Source organism: Pelobates fuscus, chromosome 1 (assembly GCF_036172605.1).
Source record: "Pelobates fuscus isolate aPelFus1 chromosome 1, aPelFus1.pri, whole genome shotgun sequence".
Classification (NCBI taxonomy): Eukaryota; Metazoa; Chordata; class Amphibia; order Anura; family Pelobatidae; genus Pelobates; species Pelobates fuscus.
In genome coordinates, this window is record NC_086317.1 from 394,615,434 (window position 1) to 394,638,769 (window position 23,336).

Sequence of the window (23,336 nt, forward strand, 5' to 3'; positions counted from 1 at the left end):
ACCATGAGTGACCACAATAGAACAGCCATAATGGTCACTCTTCTATAAAGTATTCTTACAGCCCAGTCCCTTTTATTTGCTTATCTGATGCTGTTGTTTTATGCTTCTCAAACATTCTATCTGGCTTTATGGATATATATTCTGGAATTCCTTTTTGTGTATTTAAAGTGCCACTCTAGCTCAAGAAGGGGTGAACACCCTTTTATTCAGCTACCTATTTCCGAGGTCCCTCTGCACTGGTTCAGTCTCTTCCAATTTTAAGGGAACAGCGAATACTGCGCACATTAGGCCTTCCCCATAGAAAACATTGAATTGATGCTTTCCTATGGGGATATTGAAGATGCTGGAATTCCTCATGCAGAGTGCGAGGACATTCAACATTGTTAAAGTGAAAATATAGTTATGCAGTTATAACATTTAAAGGGACACTCCAGGCACCCAGACCACTTCTGCTCATTGGAGTGGTCTGGGTGCCAGCTCCCACTACTCCTAACCCTGCAAGTGTAATTATTGCAGTTTTTTTTATAAACTGCAATAATTACCTTGCAGGGTTAACTCCACCTCTAGTGGCTGTCTACTAGACAGCCACTAGAGGGAACTACCTGTTTCATAGCACAGGAAACCTGTGCTAGAGCGTCGCTCAAATCCCCATAGGAAAGCATTGAAATTCGTTTTCAATGCTTTCCTATAGGGGGGCGCTCATGCGCATTAGGTCTCCTCGGCCGGTGGGCGGGATCAGTCTCGCCCTCCGGCCGACGGAAGCACAGGGAGCAGAGAAGGAGGCAGCGACGAGGGACATCGCCGCTGCCTCAGGTAAGTGACTGAAGGGGTTTTCACCCCTTCAGTAACCGGGGATTGGTGGGTGGGAGGGAGAGGGACCCTCCAGTGCCAGGAAAACGGATTGTTTTCCTGGCACTGGAGTTTCCCTTTAACAGAGTTACCAACCAGATAATCTTGTTTTAAATAATTTATCAAATTAACAATATATGCCTGATATAATCATGCAAAATGACGAAATGCATCTTTTGTTGCTGGTTTACTGAAATATTTCAGTATCTTTTATCAGTTTGACCTTGAACAATTAAAAAAATTCAAGAAAAAATATTTGGGTGCACGAGTTTTAACTTTTTCTTTGTTCTGAATTTGCAGAGTTCTCTAGCAACTGCAGCCAAAACACACTGGGATGTACGCATAACTGTGCACCAACCTTGAGTGGACCAATGTGTTATTGTAACACGTCTTACCAGTTGGCTGACGATGGCAAGACTTGCAAAGGTTTGTGTTTTCTAGATATTCCAGCAAACATTCTTCATTCGTCATTGTGGGCTATGAAATCATGCAACAGACGACTACATTTCAGCATAGGAACACAATATTGAGGAAGGGTTTGGTGCTGACAACCAGTTTTCTAGTGAGAGAAACAATAACAAAAGTTAAGAATTGTGAAATCTAAATGATGAAATCATGAACTCATTGTTTATGCTGGAGAAACATAACCACATACTGAAAATTTTGAGGAGCCAGCAAATTTGAAAGCCGATGTTCTGGAAAGCCAACGAATCTTTAAAAACCTTTAATTTACCATAGAGATTGTCGATTAGCCAGTTTAATAGTTTGTGTTGGCATTTAAATCCCAGTGTAGTCACTTTTTTCTTAGGCACTCTTTGAGACCATTCAGGGTATCTAGGAAAACTTGCTGGCCACTCTTCGATTACTCTGAAATAATTTAGAATTGAAATGATATTGTTACAAATGGGAAATCAAGATTTTATAGAAAAAATAAATGTTCCTCTTTTTTTTTTTTTTCTTTACAAAGTTATGTATCCCTCCATCATGAGCTAAGAAGTGAAAATAATTTGATCTCATACATACCATGATATAAACTGTTTTTTCTAAAGGTGTAGAACTAATAAATGTGCGCTACACTAACTGTAGGACCTAATTGTGCACTCATTACTTTTAAAGCAGGCACAGTATGATTCATTGAAATCAGATATACCTCATTAATAACTGTAAATATACACCAAGAAAGGTAACTGCACAGTGTATTGCTGATCACTTGACCATGTTACGGACTGGAAATGCAGGCGCGTATATGTTGCCATTTTTTACCATGCAATCACAGATGTTCCTACAAGATCGTCCTGTCATTCATTGAAATGAGAACCTCAGTAGATTAAACCTCTTAAAAATGTTGATGAAAGCTGCAGACCAGAATTTGTAGGTTGTAATTCATAGGTAGCAACTTTATTTTAGCCCATCGCCTTCTAGATTTGGTGCTTTCTTAAATGTTTGCACCTTCCTGCATTCTACGCTAATCATTGCCTTCCCTCTTTGCAGACTTCGATGAATGCACAGTGTATGGGACCTGCAGCCAGTTGTGCATTAACACTGAAGCATCATATATATGTAGGTGTGTGGAGGGGTATCTGTTGCAACCTGATAACAAGTCTTGCAAAGCAAAGAATGGTATGTATTGCTTGTTTTTTTTTTTTTTTTATGTTCGGCCTTTATCTGTTAAATTCAAATGAAGACCTAAAGAAAATGTCATGGGCTAAAAATAATTATCATTACTCTGATGTGTTGTAAGGTTATCCCTGTCCTGGCGCTTTTATAACATAAACTGCTAGTGAATTTATGGATTATTATTATTTTTATTATTTTTTCAGATTTTAGTTTGTGATTGTAAATGAAGTATGTTTTAGCTCTCCTGCATCATTGGTCTTTGGATTACGTTGACGAAAGATGGCCATGCTCTTTGTATTTTTGGATGCTTAGCTAGTTTTGTTAAAAACGGTCAGTCTGTAGTTTAATTCCAGAAAAATCGGGAAACAAAATGTGGAGTTGAGACACAGTGACCGTATTGTTTGATATAGGCATTTTGCCTTCTTTTACAAACAATTCTTGCTAAACTGAAATCAATGTAACACCTTTGCACGTGTGAGATTGTGTGAGATACACAGTACACAATGACCGTGCAGCCGTGTTGATACATATACCCTAAATTGTTCTTTCTGCTGCTTATATTTCACATACAATGGTGCTATGTGATGCATACATTAACGTTTACAGATTGCTAAAATCATTAAATCAAGCATGTCTCCTTCATGGCAGCGCCCTTTGTCTAAAGATATATAGCCAATGTTTTCAAATAAATGTGAAGAATTGCGCAACATACATTTTTTGTATTCTTTGGCAGTAAAGACATGTTGCTCTGGATCAGAGGCAGCCTTCCAGTTAGATAAAGAAAACATGCACAACACAATTAAGGCTTACATTTTAACATTTGAATTAAATAATAATACATACGAACGCATCAAAAACCATAACAGTATCGTTTGGTAATGAAAACAAAGTCTATGGAAGTCGTGTCGGATTACATGCAGAGCTAATCTTTCTATAGGAGTGTCTGGATTGGCTGAGACATATCAGCCATCTTCTAATTAAAGAGGACAATTATGCAGAAACAAAGCTTTAGAATTTTCTGCAAGGAATGGTTTTATACTTAATTCTTTAATGAGTCAAACCCATATATATTTAGCGAAATACATCCCTTTTAAATATAATCTGAGTATTACATTTCCGAATAATAGGGCATTTTCTCAAATGTACTTATAGGTTTCCTTTTATCCTCTACCTTTCAGAGCCAGTTGACAGACCCACGGTTCTTCTTATTGCCAGTACAAAGAACATAGTAGCCACGTACTTAAATGGAGCTTACGTGACAACCATTGTTCCTAGCAGTACTAAGCAAACCACAGCCATGGATTTCAATTATGTGGAGGAGACGGTTTGTTGGATCCACATGGGGGACAGTCCTTCTCAAACTACGCTCAACTGTGCAAAGATTGCCAACCTAAAGGGCTTTACTGACACACGCACCATCAACATCTCACTGAGCCTTCATCGTAAGTGCTTTTTTTTTGCTTTTACATGGAATTTGGTCAAATGTACAGAAATACTAACCAGTGTTGTAACTATATTAATTGGTGAAATTGTTGTATCCAGCTTCTTTGAGTCATAGAGGGGGAACATGCAGGTCACGGTTTCGCCATCAAAGTATCTGCGGCACACTGAAAGGAGTTAGAGTCTTCTAAGACGATGCAGCAGTGATTGTAAAACAGTTTACAATTTCTAGTGAAAGAGAGAATGCATTTTTAAACCCTTTTTTTTTCTTGTATGTCAATGGGCCAAGGTTAAAGGCAAATGCTATTGCCATATGAGTTAACCAGCCCTGAGGGAGCCTCAGCACTCTGCCTCCTGCGAGTGTCCTGGCATGACGGTTTTGATGTGTCATTGGTCTAAATGCTACTGCCAGGCTAGCGAGACAATCTGTACAGACAGTGAAATGATTTAAGCTGAAGCTTAGTCATCTTAAGTACATTTCAGCATTTTACACATCAACATAGCCAAAACACATAAAGTCTGGATGTTAAAAGAGAAAAATAGAATAAATAGGAGTTAAAAAAAAAATGGAAAAAAATATTATTACTGCAATGCTGTCTTGCGCTTGCTCCCAATTTGATGTTGAAATACCAGTGGCTGAACTATTTTCACTTATTTATTTTTGCCAGTAGGGTTTTCAACACATATTGAACTCCGCATGTATATGGTTAAAGGGACAGTATAGGCACCCAGACCACAATATTTCATTGTGTCTTTCATTGCCACAGGGCCAGAGAGGGCAGAGTGGCATTCTAGTGGTAGGCATTTAGTTTTGTATTTCTAACACTATTTTGTTCTTTTAATGGTCCTTGATGTACTGTAATCATATAAAAGCAAACTAGATAGCTGATGAGATGCTACAAATGTGAAGAAAATTATTCAAGTTGCTGGTTCTTTAGGTACCTAAATGTATAGCTTATCCCAAATAAATAAACACATCTGTTTATACCCAATTTGTTAGCTCACATATAATCTGGAAGGTAAACACGGCAACTAGTAAAAACAATAGGTTTTGATTTCCTCTTTGTCATTTTATTGCCTAATTGATACATTATACTACAACCGAGTACTCCATTCTTAACCCCTTAAGGACCAAACTTCTGGAATAAAACGGAATCATAACATGTCACACATGTCATGGGTCCTTAAGGGGTTAAACAACCCTTTTCTCCGTCGACTTATTTTGCTTTACCATATAAAGGCTTTCTTTAAATTAGCCCAATTTTTGTAGTCACATTTTTTTCCAGGAATTCCATTCAACGGTCTATTGATGCAGACACCATTCCCGCTGCTACTCTTATCTTTCTGAGCCTTCTTTGTAGATCAGAAGAGTGATAGTTACCCACTGTTCAAGACATCAGATGTTGGGCTTGGAGCATTACAAATTCCATATATTCCATATATAGGAGTAATTTTGTATTTGGATGCCCATTAATAGTATGTATTTGTCCACCAGCAGATATTTGACAGGTATGGACAGCATGACAGACAGATAGATATATGAAGGCTGAATGCCTTCTCAATGAAAATGTTACTAATGGGACACCAATAAGGACATTTTTCGAATTGGAAATACTGTTGATTACGGAAATTAAGCCATGGTAGGAAGCAACAAGCTTGAACAAGTAGTATTATCTTAATAAAATACCTAGAGGTTGTGAAGGAATATAAATTGATATAAAGGTGATGCTGAATTTTCTGTGATCTATGTCTAAATGTGTAGCAAGAGGAACTGCTTTCCAACATGCAAAATATGAAGAAGTTGCATCTTGTGATTGCGACCGTCTGAGTTAACTGTCACAGTCTAAAATCAGGGCCGTCTTTAACAAGGGGCAAACTGGGCAGCTGCCCCGGGCCCTGTTGCTCCTGGGGGGCCCAAAGCAGCTGCCCTGTGGGCCCCCTGCCCGCAGCCAGGTCTGAACAGCCCACGGGATACTAAGAAATATTCCAGTGGGCTGCTGCAGGTGAGGTAATCAAGGGCCCCCGGCCCTTTAACCCCTTAAGGACCAAACTTCTGGAATAAAAGGGAATAATGACATGTCAGACATGTCATGTGTCCTTAAGGGGTTAAGAGAGCTCCAGACCGGGCCTCTGTCTTCCTGCCTGCTGGGAGGAAGTGTTGTGAGGTCACTTCCTCCCAATTAACTGAGTGCCGCTGGGGAGGAGGAGGCATACAGGGAGAGAAGGTGACCAAGAGAGAAGGTACAGACCAAGAAGAAGAAGACTCCCATCAATCTCAGCCATCCAGCTCCCACTGGACTCCAGGGAAGCCACACTTCTGTAAAGGTAAGGAGGGTGGCTAAACTATGTAAATTGATATGTGTATGTATGTGTGTGTGTGTGTGTATCTGACTGTGTGTGTGTGTATCTGACTCTGTGTGTATCTGACTGTATGTGTGTGTGTGTGTATCTGACTCTGTGTGTATCTGACTCTGTGTGTATCTGACTGTATGTGTGTGTGTGAGTATCTGACTGTTTGTGTATATCTGACTGTGTGTGTGTGACTGTGTGTGTGTGTATCTGACTGTATGTTTGTATATCTGACTCTGTGTGTGTGTGTGTATATTTGACTGTATGTGTGTGTCTAAATGTGTGTGTCTGACTGTATGTGTGTATATCTGTGTGTGTGTGTGTGTCTCACTGTGTGTGTATGTATCTCAGTGTTTGTGTGTGTATCTCACTGTGTGTGTGTATCTGACTGTGTGTGTGTGTGTATCTGACTGTGTGTGTATGTGTATCTGACTGTATGTGTGTATGTGTATATCTGACTGTTTGTGTGTCTGACTGTGTGTGTGTGTGTGTGGGTGTGTGTATCTCACTGTGTTTGTGTCAGTGTTTGTGTGTATATGCGTGTGGAAATGCATACATCCCATCTAACATTGCACACAAATACATTCCGGGGGAGAGGGGGTGGCGGGGGGGGGGGGGGGCAGGAAAGGGGGGGGGGCAGGAGGGCAGGATCCAGGGGGCCCAAGCAAATGCATGCCCAGGGTCCAATCAATGTTAAAGACGGCCCTGTCTAAAATAAGACTGTTTGCAGCTATTTCCTTATTCTTGAATTGCATAAATACACAATGCTCTCCCAATAAAGTGGAGGCGGTATTTAAAACTACAACAACTGTGTCTGTGGTTTGTCTCCCGAGTACTCGATTATTGATCAGGAGCCTCAAATTCATACCATGGGGTGATTAAGCCTCAAAGAATTCCCCACTTTTGCAGAGAATTTACCAAATGCTCACCTACTTTAAAGAGATGGTTTGCAGCATTGGATGATTGCACCTTTATACTTATGAATATTGCTTTAGAATTTAGGCAAGAGCAATTGCTACAGATGCAGTCCAAAAGATACAATTGAAGCTTGAATCTGTTAAATAGGTTTTCAGAAATTTCGTTGCGAGGATTGAAAAGAAATTAGATGATCTGAAATCATAAATTATTCCGACAAAGCAACATAAATTTGTAAGAGACGGACAGGATTACGAAATGGACAAAGTTTATATTCAATGAAGAGAACCATATCGTAAAGAATCGCCTTTGTGGATTTCTAAAAAAAATCTCTCTTAAAAGGCAAAGAAAATAAAGTTTCTTTTAAAGGCTCTCATCACAATTATTTTAATGACAATGTCAGTGATGCCTCTACAGACTCTGCTTCTGCACTTGATTCCAGTGCCTAGGTAGGCAGGAGAAACGTCAATTGATGATGACTTGCCATAAGTGACGAACCAATGCAGAGCAATTCATTCAACTTTTTTCGCAAATCTATGATTGGAAGAGAAAATGGACGCAAATCTAGTGGGAGCAGCATGGCACAGAAGTTGTAGCTCCAGGAACTTAACAGAAAACCTTTACCAGGACATTTAAGCCGTACTCGCATTAGGACTAACCCTATAGCAAATCATTTTATAATGCTTTACTATGGGTTTTTTGGAGACGCTGGATAACCTCATGCATCAGGACTACCAAAAGTTGCCTAACGACCCGGAAGTTCCTGTTGTGCCTGTCTAGTAGACTGCCACTAGAGGTGGAGTTAACCCTAGCAGGTAACTATTGCAGGGCATCACAGCAAGATAGAGCCTATTTGTTGGAAAACAGAGCTGCTAATAAGATTGGAAAGGAGATGAATAGTCGTAAAAGGATCGTGTTCAGCACGTCGTTTAGTAATCAATTGAAGGATATATAGTGATCATTAAGAAAAAAGTAGCCATTTTGGGTGGTGGGAGGGGTTTGATTGACATTATAAAGGATGTAACAATATGAGTTAGGAAGCCCCTTTATTGTGAAACATTTAGGGGGAGACATGTTCTATTAGGTGTAACAGGCTATTAAAATAAATGTCTTGAAAAGAAAAAATGTCAACTAAACTCAGACGTGCCATAACTTGCTGTTTTCCCCAATTTCCGTTTCTATACTGCAGCTGTACTATTTGGTGTGGTGATCTCATAGTTTTGATGATGTTTGACCATACGGGTGAAATAAACGTTACTTTTATTATTATTATTATTTTATTTTTTTTGCTGTGTAGAAGCCTAGAGCAGAACAATCTGCAGTTGATTAGAATGGAATGTAAGCTTACAAGTTTATTTAGTAAAGTGAGAATTCAAAGTAAATTTAAAGGGATATTCCAGGCACCCAGACCACTTCTGCCCATTGGTGTGGTCTGGGTGCCAACTCCCACTACTCTTAACCCTGTAAGTGTAATTATTGCATTTTATTTTTATAAACTGCAATAATTACCTTGCAGGGTTAACTCCACCTCTAGTGGCTGTCTACTAGACAGCCACTAGAGGGCACTTCCTGGATCATAGAACAGGAAACCTGTGCTAGAGCGTCGCTGGACGTCCTCCAGCGTCGCGTATTTCCCCATAGGAAAGCATTGAAAAGCATTGATGCGCATTAGGTCTCCCCGGCCGATGGGCGGGATCAGTTTCGCCCAGCGACCGACGCAATCACAGGGAGGAGCGGCGCAGAGGAAGACGCAGCGACGTGGGACATCGCCGCTGCTTCAGGTAAGTGACTGAAGGGGTTTTCGCCCCTTCAGCAACCGGTGATTGGGTGTGGGAGGGAGAGGGGACCTGCAGTGCCAGGAAAACGGATTGTTTTCCTGGCACTGGAGTTTCCCTTTAAGGCAGAGTAGCCAAACTGAAGGCATAGGTAACTTAGAGAATCTTTCCAGTTCTGCTTTTTCTACTTTAAATTTAAGCACTTTGAATTCTCCCTGTTAGTGCTATAAGATCAGGTATTTCTCACTGATAAACTCTCATGTGCCTACATACCCTAATATCTACCCTGAGTGTATCGAAAGTAGATACTATGCGATATTTCCATATCTAAATATTCATGGTCTACCTCACCAATTCTAGATACAAAATGAACACTACATCTGTCTATACATTTACACCATCTTCCACAGAGAAACCTTTTGTTTGAGCAGTGCTTCAACTTTTGATTGTTTGATGTTCTTCAAGACTGTAAATATGAGAAAAATGACTGCAGAGTAAGATAGAACTGACCCTGAAGTCAAATAAGGGACTAAATGGGCGACAAAAGTGGGCATTAACCCAGAGCTATAAATAATAAAGACCCATAGTGATTTTAAAAAAGCCTAAGCCTAGCGTCTTTTCTCAACGCGCGTTTCGGCGCTTTGTCACGCCTTTATCAAGAGCGGTGAAATCTACTCCGAGCCCGCCGTGACTTTTAACAGTAGAGGCCCGCCCCCCTTTTTTGCACTTATTTGGGTTATATTCTATTGGTTCGTTTTTACATTTTTCTAATAAAGATTTTTTTATTTTATATCATTTAAACCATGGGACTTGAGTTATTTATCCCTATGTATGGGCACACCCTCTGTTAGTGTTTGTTGGAAGCCGGACCTTTGCTCTCCCTTCCAGGAATCCTAACGTTTGGGAATTTTTCTTTGTTCTTCAAGACTGTTTTGTTGTTTGGTGGACATGCCAACGTGTCTATTTTTGATATTTGAAAACTTTATATATAGCACTGTAAAAATATACAACCTAAAAAAAGTTTTTTTTTTTTTTTTTTTTGGACTGATACTTCTTTATAACCTCATGAGCAGAAATCACACATGAAAGACTCCTGCTCAGACCCCATATTGCAGTGTACAAGAATTTCTGCCTCGTACAGAATTTTTTTTTTTTTTTTTGTTCCTTCTTAAACTTGCTGCCCTGTAACAGTGCCTTCTTCAGTACTAAGCAGATTTACAGTGCATGCTCACACGACAAAGTAAACCCTTCATGCCCCAGAGTTTTAACGCTTTTATCCCGGAAAGAATCTGATTTGAAAATTCCTGGAATTAAGAACCATGATGGGCTGGGGCTTATTATAGTAAATTGTCGAATGGTATTTATGATTAGGTCAGCTTAGCTATGATCCAATGAATGGCACTTTCACTTGTGGTGTGTATGGATTACTGAAATGGTACAAAGGTGATAGGCGGTAAAAGAGGTCAATGTACTTAAAGCTAACCTGCAACTTAAGCTCTTTTTAGTAGTCCTTGTGACAGGCATGCAGGGAATGTAAATAACAAGGAGAGTATGCTGGGAGATTTTTAAAGAAATAAGATTTGGAAAATTGTTAGGTTCTATGACTCATTGCAGTTTAATGACATCACTGTGCAGCCTTGTTTACAAATAAGATGTCTGTAGGAGATGAAAATCTAACATATACTCCTACCTGTATATCTATCTAAAGGATGAATCCCGTGGGCCTACATCTTATTATCTACTCTGAATGATAAAACACACATATTAAGGGATATTTAAACACACCTTCCATATATAAATCTTTTTTTTCTTTTTTTTTCTTCGTGAAGATGTCTCCAACTCTAGCTGAATTGTGATTCTTCAATATTGGAAAGCAGACACACCTGTTTTCATAGAACAGACACTACTGATGTTTGTTTATTGCTTTTAATTTAGTCCTGACAGGGTATCATGGGTAATGTAGTTCGCAAGCATCTGCCATGTCAAAGGGTAGGCTAGCACAGGCTTGTTGCTAAACTCTGTGACCTACACGGATCCATCTAAAATAGAACACAAAAAATAAATTATATATATATATATATATATATATATATAATATACTATAGATTCTAAGCCATCCACCATCAAGTAGTCCAGTGTTAGAGCGAATTATGCACAGTTCTTTCTCCCTCACAAGCCCCTCTGTGTCTCTTTCCCACCAGCCCCTTTTCTGTGTCGCTCTTTCCCACCAGCCCCTTTTCTGTGTCGCTCTTTCCCACCAGCCCCTTTTCTGTGTCGCTCTTTCCCACCAGCCCCTTTTCTGTGTCGCTCTTTCCCACCAGCCCCTTTTCTGTGTCGCTCTTTCCCACCAGCCCCTTTTCTGTGTCGCTCTTTCCCACCAGCCCCTTTTCTGTGTCGCTCTTTCCCACCAGCCCCTTTTCTGTGTCGCTCTTTCCCACCAGCCCCATTTCTGTGTCGCTCTTTCCCACCAGCCCCATTTCTGTGTCGCTCTTTCCCACCAGCCCCATTTCTGTGTCGCTCTTTCCCACCAGCCCCATTTCTGTGTCGCTCTTTCCCACCAGCCCCATTTCTGTGTCGCTCTTTCCCACCAGCCCCATTTCTGTGTCGCTCTTTCCCACCAGCCCCATTTCTGTGTCGCTCTTTCCCACCAGCCCCATTTCTGTGTCGCTCTTTCCCACCAGCCCCATTTCTGTGTCGCTCTTTCCCACCAGCCCCATTTCTGTGTCCCTCTTTCCCACCAGCCCCATTTCTGTGACGCTCTTTCCCACCAGCCCCATTTCTGTGACGCTCTTTCCCACCAGCCCCATTTCTGTGACGCTCTTTCCCACCAGCCCCATTTCTGTGTCCCTCTTTCCCACCAGCCCCATTTCTGTGTCCCTCTTTCCCACCAGCCCCATTTCTGTGACGCTCTTTCCCACCAGCCCCTTTTGCATGTCTTTTACCCCCCTCAGCCCCTTTTGTGTGTCTTTTACCCCCCCCCCCCCACCCTCCAGCCCCTACTCCCCTCCCCCGAATCTTTGTGATCTCTTTCACTCCACCTCCTCGTACCTCCTTATGGCATGGCCTCATGGACTGCAGTAGAGGAACTTCTGTAACCTTTACCCTGTCTGTCAGAAAGCTGTTAAGTGCGCTCAGTGAGGATCTACCTCTCAGACTGGGTAGAGGATACAAAAGATCCTTTATCCTCTACATGGTGTGACTGTCAGGAGGTGGAGCTCTGTGCTCCTCCTGCTGGTCACCTGGAGATCCAGCCCCTTAGCCCAGTGCACATTAAGGTGGCTCCCTGTGCCACCTTGTGGTTGACCTGGCCCTGCAAGTATCAACAGAATAAGCTCCAGCAACCTAGCCTTTTTCTGTGTGGTCAGTCATACCATCCTAATGTTATTCCCTGTAATGTTTTGTTCTTTCATTTTATATATGCTGCAACTTGGATTTCACAGCTGCATATACCTCTCCATTAATTAATTTATTCCAAGTATTTTACAAACATATTTGACATTTTACTACTTAAATGGCACTATTAATATACAGACTCTGCTTTGCAGAAGACTTTGCTCAGTCACACTCGTTTAGAAGGATTTAAGGTAAAATAAGCTTAATAAGTGTGTAAGTTAGAATGTTTTAAAGAATTTTAGGAACTGGAAACACAGGTGAGCTACAAAATTAATAAGTAACATAGACTTAAATTCAAAGGAAAAAACAAAAGCTAGTAAAAACTGCTTTTTTTTCTTTAGAAAAAAAGGCTGCTTTGAAGAAGGGTAATGAAAACATATTTGTATGTGTTTGTGTATTTGTTTGTATATTATTTATTATTTTTATATTTTTTAATTAAAAAGCCTAGGTACATTTTGGAATTTAAAAGCGACAACATATTAAAGGAGAAAAATGATTGATGTTGTGGCTCAACTTGCAACCTCTTCAAATGTGATTTTTTTTTTTTTTTTTTTTTTTTTATTTCTTTATTTTTCTCAGTGCAGAGTTAGTTACACATGGCAAAATTGGTGAATGACATAGCAAGTGTTATACATGTAAATCACAAGATATGCTGCACTTTTTTTTGTAGTCAAAAAGATAACAAGAATGAGTAACAGTATTGTCTAGGAAATCATATAACAGGACGTTCGATTTGGACTGACAATATGTACTATTAGACATGCATGCACAGTAGTAGCAAAGAGTTAAATAGCTTAACATGTGAGTTATATCACAAAACAATCAATAGGCAAGTCATGGGCTAATGTAAGGGAGAGGCATTATTTGTGATATTGCTGTATGATTTGCTGAGAAGTTACTCGAAAGAGTGGACCACTGATGTTGAGACTGGACTTTATGGTCCTGCATCTCAGTGTGTAGCTGATTTATGGGGTGCAAAAATACTATTTATAACAATAACGATTTTCTAATACATACGAGAAGGGTGTAATGTGTAATGTGGCATCCGCCTGTGCAGGTGACTACGTTGTTCAGGCTAATGATAACATAAAATGGTGAAGAGAAGTCAAGTCATCTGGTAAAGTAATTTGGTTGCAAGTGTTCATTGGAGGCATATTGGAGACGGTTGGCATTGGGTCCCTTGCCTTGCGTTAATACTCGTTCCCTGTAGAGTCAGCCGATACCTTGCGTGGACTGGGTACTTCCCTCAGTGTGTGTGGGTTTGTGGCAGTAGGGCAGTTTGGAGCGGCAGTGGTGCTTCCTCCTTGTTGTGGGGCCAACGCTCTGCTTATGTGCACTCATCGGTGCAGTAGGCCCTCTGACCCTGTTATCAGGTGCCCCCCATCCAGGTGTTTGCCGGGGATCATATGGCGTTGCGGTGATAAGTGGTCTCCTCTGCCCCGGGACTGCGCTGGAGCTAGCGCCCTCTTACTGTTGACCTGGGGTCCGATGTGGCCCATGGTCGTCCCTGTCAGGATAAGGAGGTGAGTCTTGTTGCTTCGTGTTGGTCTACGTTTAGCATCTTTCCTCTTGTGTGGTCGGCGCTTGCGGGGCATGCCTGCTGGTTGCTCCCAGCCCGGAGGGCCTTTATCAAGGAGAGTGCCAGTGTGCGTCTTCTTTGTTCCCTGAGGTGGAGGCCCCGGTTTTCTCCCGCCATAGACTCTTGTCCGTGAGGGCGGCGTGGGGTAGGCTGTCATTGCTTGCAGTCGTTTCATCCACTTAGCCCAGAAGCGGTCAAATAATGCGTCAGTGGGGTCACCGGCATGGTCGCAGGTACCTGGGGTGAGATCTGGTTGTCTTGGGTCTCGAGCTTCTGAGTCTGTCAGTGCCGCCATTTTGGAGGCCCTCGCCGCCACGTTGCCTGTGGAGCTTGCGGGAACAGACGTTTGGTGCGGCGTGGGGGATCTCCCTGCTGGCGGGGACCATAGCATTTCCCAGGCATGCCTGGTGTCGATGTAGGTGTCGCTGGATGCACACGCCTTGTGTGCAATCTGATATTTTTGGCTCCTGAAGTGTGTTGTGTGCTGTTCTACATCACATGCACACTGCTGTATTATACAGACTAGTGATTGAGAAGTGCTGTAGTCATACTTCTCAAAATGTATGTATTTTTGAAATGGAATGCATTTGGAGTTTTCGGCTTTGTTTTATTAAATGTTTTGAGAAAGGAAGAGGATTACAACAGATTTAACATCTTGATGGTCTAAACAGGAGTAAAATATATATAAAAAAAGTGTTGGCACTCAATGCATTTTTGTTATCTGTACTGTTTTATATGGCATAGCGAAACTAAAGGCATTGTCATTTCAGCGATTCATGCTTTGTGATCAAGCTTAATTAGGTGTACAAGCTACTCTGAAATAAACATAAAATGCACTGTGTAGCTGTTTCTGCATCCTGACTAAATTAGGTCATCAAAGATAACCCGCAGTTAGTGTGAGTGCGTTTGAGTCTCCTGACTGTTCTAAAGCACAGTTGCTAGGTACAATACTTGTACTTGACAAATAGGTAGTCAAATTAATATAAAATCTGGGAAGTGACCATTCCATTTTAAATCCATAGAGGTGTGGGCAACATGATACTAGTATTTGTTGTGATAGATGAAAAAAAAATAAAGAAATGTTTTACATCAGGCAGGTTATTGTTCTAGAAAGGTCATTAGCATAATGCTCCTCCAGGACTACTAAGAGCAAGAAGATGGTCTCACAAGGTGATAATCAGGAGTGCTACTGGGCCGATGGGCCTTGTCCATTGCTTAAATAGTATGGCTATGCATAATGACATTGGATGCCTAGCATTGTAGCATGTACTTGTTACAGCAAATCTTTTCATTTGATATCTTGGCTCATATATTTCTCAAGGTTTGCATAGCAAAGACTAGTGGGCTCAGTACCCAGGTGTTTCTGGAAGATATGAAATAGAGCAGGGATTCCCAACCCAGTCCTCAAGTCCTCAAGTACCCTTACCTGTCAAGGATTTAGGAAATTACCCTGTTGTGTCTAAAGTGTTTTTTGTTTTCTTCTAAAACACCGTACACATAACTAGGTGATCCCTTAATCCTGGACTGTTAGGGGGTACTTTAGATTGTGTTGGGAACCACTGAAACAGAGCAAAGAAAAGTGTGTGCTTTTACCACAAATAATATGGGGGGGGGGGGGGGGTGGTGGTGTATTTTGTTGATTAAAAACAAATAAAAATGGGTATACAAAATGTCACAAATGAATCAGGAAACAAATTACTCACTCCACCATGGTAAAAAATGTGCTCCTCCAGTCACCACACTCAAAAGAACGTAATAGATTTAAAAAAAAAATATCTAGATAACAAGTATCCTTCTCGGGCAGCTTTATTACAATATTATGAACAAGACATGTCCACCATAATAAGCAGTAACCAGCAGTGATTGGGATTGTAGCCAACATATCTATCTCTACATTGGGCATCAAAAAAGAGAGGTGGGAGACACACAAACAAACAAACAAACACTCCTCTGGACTTGACAAAAAAAAAAAAAACAATGTTTTTTTGTGAACTCTGAAAATGTTAATAAAAATATTTAGATAGAAAGCTCCTGGAACTGGGTAGCTCCATCTTGTCCTCCTGATGGCCATCATCATAAATCTTATACTTTGCTGCATCTGAACATAGTGGAGGAGGCGAAACTGCTACAATGTATCTGTCCTTCTCATTGGCATGGGATGCCCTTGCCATGCTTGGACTGAACTGGAGTTTAATGTCACTTGCCTAATCTTTATGCATTATAAATGAAAACCAAGCATCTCATGGAAAGACAAAAAAATAGGTTAAGACAAGTTTTGGATGATTTTTCAATGTTTTATTCAGTGGTTTAATTTTCAGAGAAAAATGGAGGACAACAATTGATTAAAAAGGTTTCCAGAGTGAGAAATGTTTGTGAGATGTAAAACATGCTATCTATAATACTCCTGAATAAGCAGACACCTAATTATAGAAGTAATTAGAGACTTATTGGTGTAGAAATAGGCCAATAATCACCATGCTCCTGTTTTCCTACCTTCAAACCCCATAATCTCTTGTGCAGAAAAGCAGCTTAGTGTTGAAAACACAGCATTGTATATCCAGAGGCTGGTACCTATTAATCTATGTGATAAGTGTTCTGGAGAACAAGATATGCACAGGAAAGTCTGTGGGGCAGAGCGGGCAATAACTTGCTTGGAGAAATGTTTTCTTTTTCTTACATTCAAATATTTGTTTATTTAAAAGTAGGTGAGGTATCACCTAGATTACAAGCTCATTTCATCTGTCTTCTTCCCCTCTTGTGTCTTCTACTCCTGAAGGAGAGAGGCAAAAGTTCTGAACTAAAACAAAACCTAGAATTTGAGCTATATTTCTGACCATAATTCACCTCTTTCATATTAAAGGTACACTATAGTCACCAGAACTATAGCTTAATGTAGTTGTTCTGGTGAATATAATCATTGCCTTCAGGCATTTTAATGCAAACACTGCCTAATTTTCCAAGTCCTGCATGGCATTCTAACTGTGAATATCATAATACTTTTTTTGCAATAAAACCCATATATATGTATGCTGTGATGTCCAACAAATACAGCGATGCCACCCATGCACCGGTTTTATGCAGTTACAGGGTCAAATAAAGAGCTTGTCCATTTCAGTTTTTACACATTGAGTATCCCTTTAAAACAATTAAGAACTAGTTTTATTGAATAACCGTGTCTGCTGCTTTGGCAGCCTTGAATGTGCCCACCACACGTCGACATGTATGTATGTCCTTTAATTTGTATATTGTATTTGTATTTTATTTGACACTAAAATAATATGGATATGAGTTTAACAAGAGAATAGAAGGGACCTATAGCCAATCATTAGAAAGATAGCAGATAGTTGTGTAGGTGCTTCAAAATATATATTAAATAATCAGTGCGTGTGAAAAAGGTGGATTCCTTTACCACCTAAACTACAATAACAATAAGTAGAATAAATAACACCCGCAGTGTACACACTATATCCAATCATTGTCAATCTATCAAACATTATGCTTACTATTTTACTTCCCAATTATTTCTTGTTTATGGCTCTGTCCAGCTTTTAAGCAACTTATTCTTGGCTGTAAAAGAATGTTAAGGTTGTAGAAACGGTTCACTCCTTAGTCTGCTCCTAGAGGGCATTGCAGAGTTAAACTACCCTAATTTGTTTTGTTGAGCAGCTTTTAACTGACCATTTCTGTGAGATTCTGCCCTCCATTTACTATGTCCAGCAAGCAGTGGGATACAGAGAGGCATAGAGAATTTAGTTTTAAAGAGCAGCATGAGGCCTTGGTATCAGTAGCTGCTTTCTTCTCGGCACATAGGGGATCTGCAGCTAATCTGTGGTTTTGTAATTGGGCTGTGAAAAGAACCATTCATGAAGGGAAGTACTGTGCCTGTGCAAGCTTATAAACTTGGTCTTGATAAACTCATGGGCCAAAGAAGCCAAGTTGGAAATATCCTCATTCAGCTAATTTTCCTGCTCAACCATTTTGCCCTTAGGGTTTCAATTCCCTTGCTAATTCGCTGCCAGTTAGTGACTAAGCCCCTTAATATGACGACTTGCCATTCTAATGCTACATTTATTTTTAGATGATATGACAGTAAGTGTAAGTTTGTAAAACATCAATGATGAAGTGTAACATGGCCATATGGAGACCATGTCTGACTTATTTGTTCATTCTTCACACTTGAGAAGGGCGCTCTTGAGTCCATGGTTGTGTAACAGAATAGGATAGATGTACTGCAGCTTCTGTTTTCCTGCATACATGAAAGTACATCAGTTGCACAGCTCCTGGCATACAAATGTGCCAGGAGCTGAAGAAAGAAGATGGCAGTGTCCACGGGGACATCCTTTAGTAAGTATAGCTTCCTTTCACTACACCAAATTAGGGGGTATTTGCAACGTATGCAAGGACCCCCCTAGAAGTGACAGCCTCTTTAAGATCACTGCCTCCAATTACATAATTTCAGAACTTTACCTCCTCCTTAGCCATACAAATATTACTGACTGTTGGAGTGTGTATGGTGCATTGGGCTATGGGTCCACTCCCTTTGTGTTACTTTTCTTTTCTTTTCTTTTTTTTTTTTTGTCACAATTTTCAAGGAAATAAGAACTCCAAAGATTCCTGGCACACCCAATCTAAAATCGGATTTATGAATTTCCCTTGCTTATCGGTACAAATATTTGGACGTCATAGATATATGGTACAGCTGTAGGCCTTAAGTTGTAGGAGATTTTTTTCCAGCCTTTTAATGTCATGAGTGACATTGTGTGGGGCCATTGATGCAGCAACCAAGGTGTTCCACGTCTTTCTCGCTTCCACTACCATGGAAGTCAATCATGCCAGGCTCTGTGTCTGTGCAATGATGCCAGTACCCAGGTGTGTCACAATTGGAATTGGACCTTACATACAGACAGTTCTTAAATAGCCATGTTGAGTTATGACATCATTGTGTTTTAACTGCCATTTCCTCTGTTTCAGGCAGTTAAACATGCTAGGAGTTTTTTGACTTGGGCTATCACCTCTCAACATCCACTGGCATCACTGGTCATTGCCAAATTGTAAATAAGTAAATAAAAATCAATGTGGACATATAGGTCTTATTTGCTTGGTATAACAGTTTTTAGTGCTTTTTAAGATGTTCAATTTAATATTCATCAAGTCTCCGATCTTCTATGACCAGCTGTTCTCTTCCTTAAGGCATTTCTTCACTGACCGTTCACTACGAATACATCACTGCTTTATATCCCATATAATACTGCTCTTCCCCGAATAGTTTAAGGTGGCATTACTATAATCTTTGTCCTCCTTTTTAGTCCATCTAAACAATTTGATAATGTTAATCTCTGTAGAGCAGCTCTACTTAAAACCTCAACCACGTGACTTTGCATGTTCTCATGTGTATGGAATCATAGAAAAAATACCATGCCAAAGTAAGCCCTCTCCTGTGATTGGTTTAAGTCCTCCATGGTACACTACACACAACCAATTAGTGAGAGCACAAGCCACTTGTAGTTTATGGAGGGGGTGACTTTACATTAACTCTATCCATATGCATATTCGTCAGTTTGTGTGCACTATGGAAAAGGATTCACAGGGCAAATTATAGTTCAAGGAAAGGGTTCTTGCAACTCTCCACATGGGGACAAGTCAGGTTCACTCTCAAACTCACTATTGCTCAGCTAGCACACTCTCCCTTAATTTAGGCTTTTACCTGTGGAATTTATATGTCCTTATGAAGTATTTTAACATTCTGATAATTATTGTGTATATATTTTGCCCTGTACAACAGGATCTCCCGTACGTTGGTTTCGGCATACCACACCCAACTTTCCCCTCTGTGTATTAGTATGTAATCTTTGGCTTCTTGTCCCTGATCACAAATAAGAAGTCTGTAAGTTGTGGAACGGATTTTATAGCCTGCTTATACTAGTTATACTTATCTGGCGAGTTGGTGACCTTGAACAAATATATAGTATGTTTATTTTTTCAAATGGGATTTAAACATTGATTGCACATGAAAGATAAGGGTGATCTCTAACTTAAACATGCATGGAAAGAGTGCATTAAAACAAAGGTGGTATAATTTTAATATGGTTATTTCCACTAGGGATGGAGTGACTCTTTATGAGTCAATATTGAATTTTACTTGGAGGCACTGTCTGGTGATCAAAGTGAAACTATAGTCACCTGAACAACTATATCTTAATGTAGTTGTTCTGGTGTCTACTGCCGGTCAGTGTAGGTCTTATAATGTAAACAATGCCTTGTCAGTGAAAAGGCATTGATTACATTACCGCCTAGAAACTGCTCTAGTGGCACTCAGACGGTCACTAGAGGTGCTTATTGGGTCACTGCTGCACAGTTTGCAACACTGACATTTACCTTCTCCATATTCAGCATCTTCGCTCTGTATGGATAGCGATGCATTGATTCACTGAATCTCTATGAGGAAATGCTGATTGGAGTTTTGCGGAATATGCACGATAGTCTAACGATGCTTTCCTATGGGAAAGTATATTATTGGCTGAGATTTTCAAATCTGATCTCAGCCAAGGAGGCGGAACCAGCCACAACAAGACCGGTACGGCACTGGAAATATGGTGACTAAAACACCTTTTTAACAGGGTAAAAGGGGGGCCAGCCACATAAAGAGTGTGCTATTAGAACTGTAGTGTCCAGAATATATGTTTGTATTCCTGACACTATAGTGTTCCTTTAACCTCTTAAGGACACATGACATGTGTGACATGTCATGATTCCCTTTTATTCTAGAAGTTTGGTCCTTAAGGGGTTAATGTTGCCAAGTGGCTGTGAATGCCATTCTCCCTCCCTTCTTCCCTTTTTTTTTTTTTTTACCTTTTCTTTAATTGTTTGGATGCAGTTAAACAGAAAAATATGGGGCTCTCCTGGCACACATGTTCTACACCCTTTCAAGCTGACTTGAAAATGCAGAATTTATACTTCCACGTGATTCTGTTCAACCTGATGAGGCTGAGAGTGCTAAACTGGCTTACCATCCCTCCCTCCCCCCTATTATATGTAGTGGTAAGCAGACCTACCGACATACGCCTTTACTTTAGAACAGGGGTCAGCAACCTATGGCATGTGAAGCACATTTTCACGGCAAGCAAGGCTGCCAGAGCCAGTCTCCCAGTGGGACTTCAGATATCTGCTAGTGCAACCCGAGTGGTGATTGCAGCAATACTCCATTCACATACTGCAGCACTTAGATCACTTTCTACCAGCACTTGCGAACAGAAATCTGCACTAGAGTAGAGCAGCACACAGCAGCTATCGCAGCTCTTGCACTTGACCTGTACCTGGCCATCCCACTCCCCACTCCCCACTGGACCCCACAGAAGCCCCCCCACACTGCAAAATTTACACAGAGCTGCATAAGATACACGCACACAACCTCACAAGCAGGTTCTCACATGCAATACAACAAGCAGCCTCACACACACACACACACACAAAGTGACATATCCAGACACACAATTTCACAAGCAGCTCACATACACAGCCCACATTTATAGGTGTATACACAATACCACAAACACTGCAAAGCAACTGCAGCACCCATAAATAACACAAGCAGAATATGGCAACATACACCCCTCAATTTTACAAAGAAAGGATCTTATTTTGGCACAGTACTACAACTAAAAGGTTGCTTTAGTATATCTGCCTTTAATAACATTTAACCTTATAGTGTTACTTAGCATATCCTAAGTTTCATTAATATGCCTGCATAACAGTGTTTGGTTTGTGATGTTTTCACGGATGCTATAAAATACCTCAGTAAGGACTTTCCTTGTCACTGTTGGGTTGATGCTCTGCTATTCTGTATGCTGGCTGAGCATTATGAGATTGTACTTTATTAACATGTGGTGAACCAAGGTGTGTGGGTTCTTACAATGTTATTTGTACTGTATGTAAGTGAAAATAAATAGAATATAAATGTGTGTGTGTGTGCCTGCTATGCTATCCTACCAAAGGAGGGGTTTGACACGGGGCGGCATAGCACACCTCAACAATGGGGTTGAGTTCGACTACTTGGGGTGTCAGGTAGAGTTTCTATATAGTCATACACTCATATTTATATTTATTGCCATTATAAGTGTACATATGCTATAATATTAATTATATGCTTGAGGACCTGCCTGACAAGCCAAGCAGAAATGCAAGAGAATTTAATTTGCAAGTCCTATATCTGACCCTGTAACTTTCCAAAACCCCATAAGACTGGACATATTACATAATGAATACCTTGGGCTATCTACTTTTGCAAATGGTAAGCCATGATGTTGTAATTTTCATTACTGGGTCTCAAACGCAACATAGACCCAGCAAACCAATATGGCAAATTCAATGTGTGTAAACTGAAATGGACAAGCTCTTTATTTGAAAAAAGTTAACAATATTATGATATTCTCAGTAAGAATGCCACGCAGGACTTGGAAAATGACACAATTTTGTTTCTTTTTTTGTCTTTTTATTTTTATTCATATTAAATTGTTTTTGTATATATATATATATATATATATATATATATATATATATATATATATATATATATATATTTGATGTGAAATTAAACTGTATATAATCTATTTTTTTATAAATGCAAATCTTAACAAAGAGCACTTTTAAACCCCAAAAATGTATGGAGGAACTTACTGCTATATCCTAATTTTACACAAAAAGGTTTTGTTTTCCTTTTCATTTTGTATTACTGTTAGCAAACAAAGCTATCCTGTAAAAATATAAATATAAAATAGGCTTTATATGACACAAAATTTACATAATTTGCCTCATCTCTCCACTGATTTCCATTTGACATTCATGCTTCCTTTAAAGATGGTGGAAAAGTCTGTTCTGTAAAATCTACTTGGCCCACCCAGTTAGTCAATTTCCTGTGTTTTCCTATTACGTTTTCTGCTGTTTGCCACATATGGATACAACCTGGCCTCTACAATACAGAAATTGCTCTTCAAACATATACATTGTTACACTAAACTAAGGCCTTAGATAAACACATGAACTGAACTCTTGTTCCAAACACGCTTTTATAGACTTAAAGCTTTTAGTTTGTTGACCTTGCTGTTTTCAAAGCCTGCCCTAATAACCTACTGGGACTGGCAGAAGTCCAATAGAAATGAATGATGTAGAGCCATGGATAGATGAAGCCTGTCCACATTCTTCTTGATGGCCACATACCATGCAGAAGCTCAAGTACCGCTAATAAAATGATTAAACAATGCTTTATTTTTATGGCCCATCTTGTTAGAACAAGAATGTTCCTTGAGTGCTGCTTCTAGCTTGAAGTCTTTAGCTCTATTTTGGCCAACAGTGGCCCCCCTTATGTTTGTGTACTAAATTTCCTATGACACTCTGCCATATTGAGGCACAAACATGGAGTTACG

General features: G+C 40.1%; 1 protein-coding gene across 2 annotated transcripts in view; it reads left to right on the top strand.

Moving 5' to 3' along the window:
- The window catches only part of LRP1 (LDL receptor related protein 1), a 312,569-nt gene that overhangs the window by 124,377 nt on the left and 164,856 nt on the right, over nucleotides 1–23,336 (top strand). For both annotated transcript variants that reach the window (XM_063427333.1, XM_063427338.1), the window contains exons 4-6: nucleotides 1,150–1,275; nucleotides 2,341–2,469; nucleotides 3,645–3,908. In XM_063427333.1, coding sequence (XP_063283403.1) covers nucleotides 1,150–1,275; nucleotides 2,341–2,469; nucleotides 3,645–3,908 — 519 coding nt within the window. The remainder of the gene's footprint in view (nucleotides 1–1,149; nucleotides 1,276–2,340; nucleotides 2,470–3,644; nucleotides 3,909–23,336) is intronic.